This window comes from Sinohyriopsis cumingii, chromosome 18 (assembly GCF_028554795.1).
Source record: "Sinohyriopsis cumingii isolate HCF-2022 chromosome 18, ASM2855479v2, whole genome shotgun sequence".
Taxonomy (NCBI): Eukaryota; Metazoa; Mollusca; class Bivalvia; order Unionida; family Unionidae; genus Sinohyriopsis; species Sinohyriopsis cumingii.
The window spans coordinates 54,608,026-54,611,719 of record NC_142978.1 but is presented as its reverse complement, the minus strand read 5'-3'; the positions used below and the strand labels follow the sequence as shown (position 1 = coordinate 54,611,719).

The window sequence follows — 3,694 nt, the reverse complement described above, 5'->3', positions numbered from 1 at the left end:
CAAAACGATTCGTACAAATGATGACTATCGGCAGTTTTCAAATCGATGTGTATAAATATGATCATTTGTAAGTATTACTTTCAAATAATTGAAAACCCTTTGTTATTAGATGTAGATTTTCGATTAATGGTTTAACATGTTAGTTTCATACATATTAAATTCACAAACTCAAAAATTCCAAAAATTGCACACTAGGTCAATCACATCAACAATGCCAAGAGTTGAAAGACAAAATTACATACTAAGCAAATCATACGGTCTTTAAAAACCTCTGATAACGGTAGGCAAGATAATGTTGAGTCTACGAGAGAGAGAGAGAGAGAGAGAGAGAGAGAGCATACGAAGACGGCAAAAATGAAAGGAAACTTCGCATCATTAAATGTAATATTTCGAAATTAATGCATATATGAAAAATGGTTGATCGTTGTTTTTTTGGATTTTAGCGGCACATTCAACACTCTATCATGCCGAAATAAAAAAGAGAGCTAAGCGCCTTTCCCAAGGACACGCCTAGGCAGCCTACACGGGCTGGCCTAGGCTGGTATTGAACACACGAGTCCTGTAATACGAGCAAGACGCTCTACTAACTTGGCTACCTCGCTAAAAATGGATTTCTTTCGAATTTATGTTTTTCTATCACAGCTCATGTACAGCACATCAAAGAGTAAAAGTTGTTATTCCCCTGATTAAAGTACATACACTTCTCTTTTTCTTTGGGTATATAAAAATACCATTCGATTTTTTGTTGTGACATAATCTAAAATCAAAATAACAAAATCGAAAATTAAGATATCTAATTAAAATACTTATTGGAATGTTGAAGAACTTAATAAAACATGAATCCAAATATGAAATATAGTAACGTTACAGTTATAGAATGCAGGGCTAAGTTTTTGGAAGCGCCACCTATAACAACATCGGTCTCGGTCCTAGCCTTAGCATCACTAAGGTAACCTTTGTCGTCCATAAATACCCGCCAGATATAAAAGTTGGGATCCTTCCCTGTAAAGTTCATGTCTCCTGTCAAAAATCTTTGGACCGCTGGTGCAGTGAACCAAATATACCCTTCATCGTCTACACCAAGAGTATCAATCCACTGTGCTGTTTTATTGTTTCGATAAAACAGATGTGTAGATTTTAGTTCCGCCTTGTCAATACCAGAAGAACTGCCATCCTTTTGAACATCCCATCTGTAGAGAGCGCTTTCCGATAGAGCCGGATAATACAGCGCCCCTTTGAGGGTATACAGCATTCCATCAGTGTAATCCGATCTACTTCCAACTTTTCGGACATTGCTTTTGAAAACGGAATCTGGAACATTGCTTCTCAAGACGCTTGTAGGCACTTGATAAACCGCAAACCCAGATACAAGACTGTAGTATAAGTATTTGAAATCAGCGGACATCGCAATACCGTTGATTCCTAGACGACTAACATCGACAGACCTATTGTTAACCTCAACGTTTCCTGTGCCTGGCTCTGGTCTCATACTTTCAGGGTCATCGAAAACGTGTGACGTGTTGGCCACAAAGTCGTACTTAATAAGTTTATAATTTAAGGTATCAGTGATATACGCATTGTGTGCCACACCGTCGATGTACTCTAATACGATATCATTAAGAAATGTTTTCTCTGGGTCCACTTGTGATGCTGGAAACACATATCTTCGGATTTCTGTGGCATTATTAATATCATAAATTATAAGTTTTCCTGGGCAGTAATTTCCTGCCGCTGAATTGTCGTTAGGAAAAATGTTGATTCTCCCAGTGTCAATTATCCACATCCATCCTGTATTAGGGTCAATCTCCATACTCTGAGAAAACTGGATGGCATTACAGTCTCCCAGTTTTTGCATCTCCCAGTTTGGAAACGGTTTTAGGACCACTTTTCCATCCCGCTCTAGCAAAACATTCAAACTCGACGGTACACCTTTGCGCCATCGCGGTACATTAATGTATACTTTATTTTTGTAAACCTTTATTCCAGTGAACGGATTGTTTTCTGGAATGTACAATTTTTGATTTGTATAATTTTTCTTCACTTCCTCGTTTATCCAGTCAAATTCGAGAACTGGCCAATTATACATTAATTCTGCCTCGCCATAACGATTAGAAGCCTCAGATGTTCTAACTTTAGCATTGTATAAATAGCCCATCTCACTTATATTCATTCTCCAAATATAGAAGTTGGGCCCTGATTTTCCAGAGAAATCAAGCTTTCCAAGAAGAAATCTTGGTATAGGTGCCGCTGTGAACCATAAAATCCCTTGCTCATCAACTGCGATGGTATCAATCCACTGCATAGTTTCGTTGTTGCAAGCCACTGCCTCCACGGTTTTCATCAATACTCTGTCACTCCGAACTGGAGGCAATGCGTCCATGAACACGTCCCACTTGTAAAGTGAGGTTTCAGTGAGGACACCGAAGTACAGGTTTCCCTTAGCAGTCATAGCCATTCCGTCTGTCTGGGACGGTTTGTCGCCGACCTTACGGACTTCTTTCCTGTAGGCCTCATTGCTGAATTCCTTGCGGAGAATGTATGTTGGAACTTGATACATCGCAATCCCAGCGACTGATCCATAGTACACGAACCGAAAATCCGGAGACATGGCAATCCCATTAATGCCAATAGGGACAAAGACTACGTCTCCGTTGATGCTGATATTTGCTTTTGACAAATCTGGTGCCATGGAAACCGGATCTTGATAGTAATAGGACTTGTTTAAAGCTGCATCGTAGACTATAAGCTTTCCCTCGAATGTATCTGGTAGATAAGCAAATCTCGCTTCTCCCTTGTAATAATCAAGCACTATGTCGTTTATAAAACTAGTGTTCTTGCTGACAATGTTTGAAGGAAATACATACCGATTGACCTCTTGGTGCTTGTTCAAGTCATAAATGATTATCTTCGGTTGGCATAGATCTTGTGTTTTAGTGCCGTCTCCGGGGAAGTAGTTAACTCGTCCAGTGTCAACCATCCACATGTATCCTGTGTTGGGATCTATTTCAATCGCTTGCACGTACTGCAAAGCCTCACACCCAGTCAACGCATGATATTGCCAGTTTGGAAACGGCTGGAGCACAAATGTGTTGTTCATCATCACAACGCGATTTAAACTCGAAGGGACACCATTACGCCATTTTGGTGTAATGACGAAGATATCCCCCTTATGAACTCGAATGCCAGCGATGATGTTATTTTCTGGGATATACTTCTTGCTGTCGTTGTAATCTTGCTTCATAGTACTATTTGGCCAGTCGTACTGAATCGAAGACCAGGAATACACAATACTAGCATTTTCTGAGGAACATTGTTGCTTCCCTTCAATGACAAGTGACATTAACACCAAAGCGATGATCCACATGACAATGTTTTGCTTTAATGTCATCGTGAAATATTGTTCTTATTCCTTTGATATATAACCAGAGGTACTTTTCACTCTAAATTATTTCACAAATTTAGTTATATTTCTAAAATTGCATAATGCATAAAGATCGACTGCAAGTAAACACGTCAGTAGCTACGCTGATTGACGATTGGTTTATAACGTCCTCCCGTGTTGAAAAATATAGCAAACTGTGATTTACCTGTCTGCAGTCTTCTTTATATACTCGCTGTGGTTCTTTTCTACTGGAGCTGTTAAATTTTGTTTATCACTGTGACACACTACATCCGTGTTCTAGACTTGACCCGA

The 3,694-nt window shown here is 39.4% G+C and overlaps 1 protein-coding gene across 1 annotated transcript; it reads right to left on the bottom strand.

The window, feature by feature from the left end:
- Positions 1-826: 826 nt before the first annotated feature.
- LOC149776675 (uncharacterized) lies at positions 827-3,388 on the bottom strand. Its single transcript, XM_089941328.1, has one exon. The coding sequence runs from the start codon at positions 3,386-3,388 to the stop codon at positions 827-829; it is 2,562 nt and encodes an 853-aa protein (XP_089797454.1).
- Between the last annotated feature and the right edge of the window lie 306 nt (positions 3,389-3,694).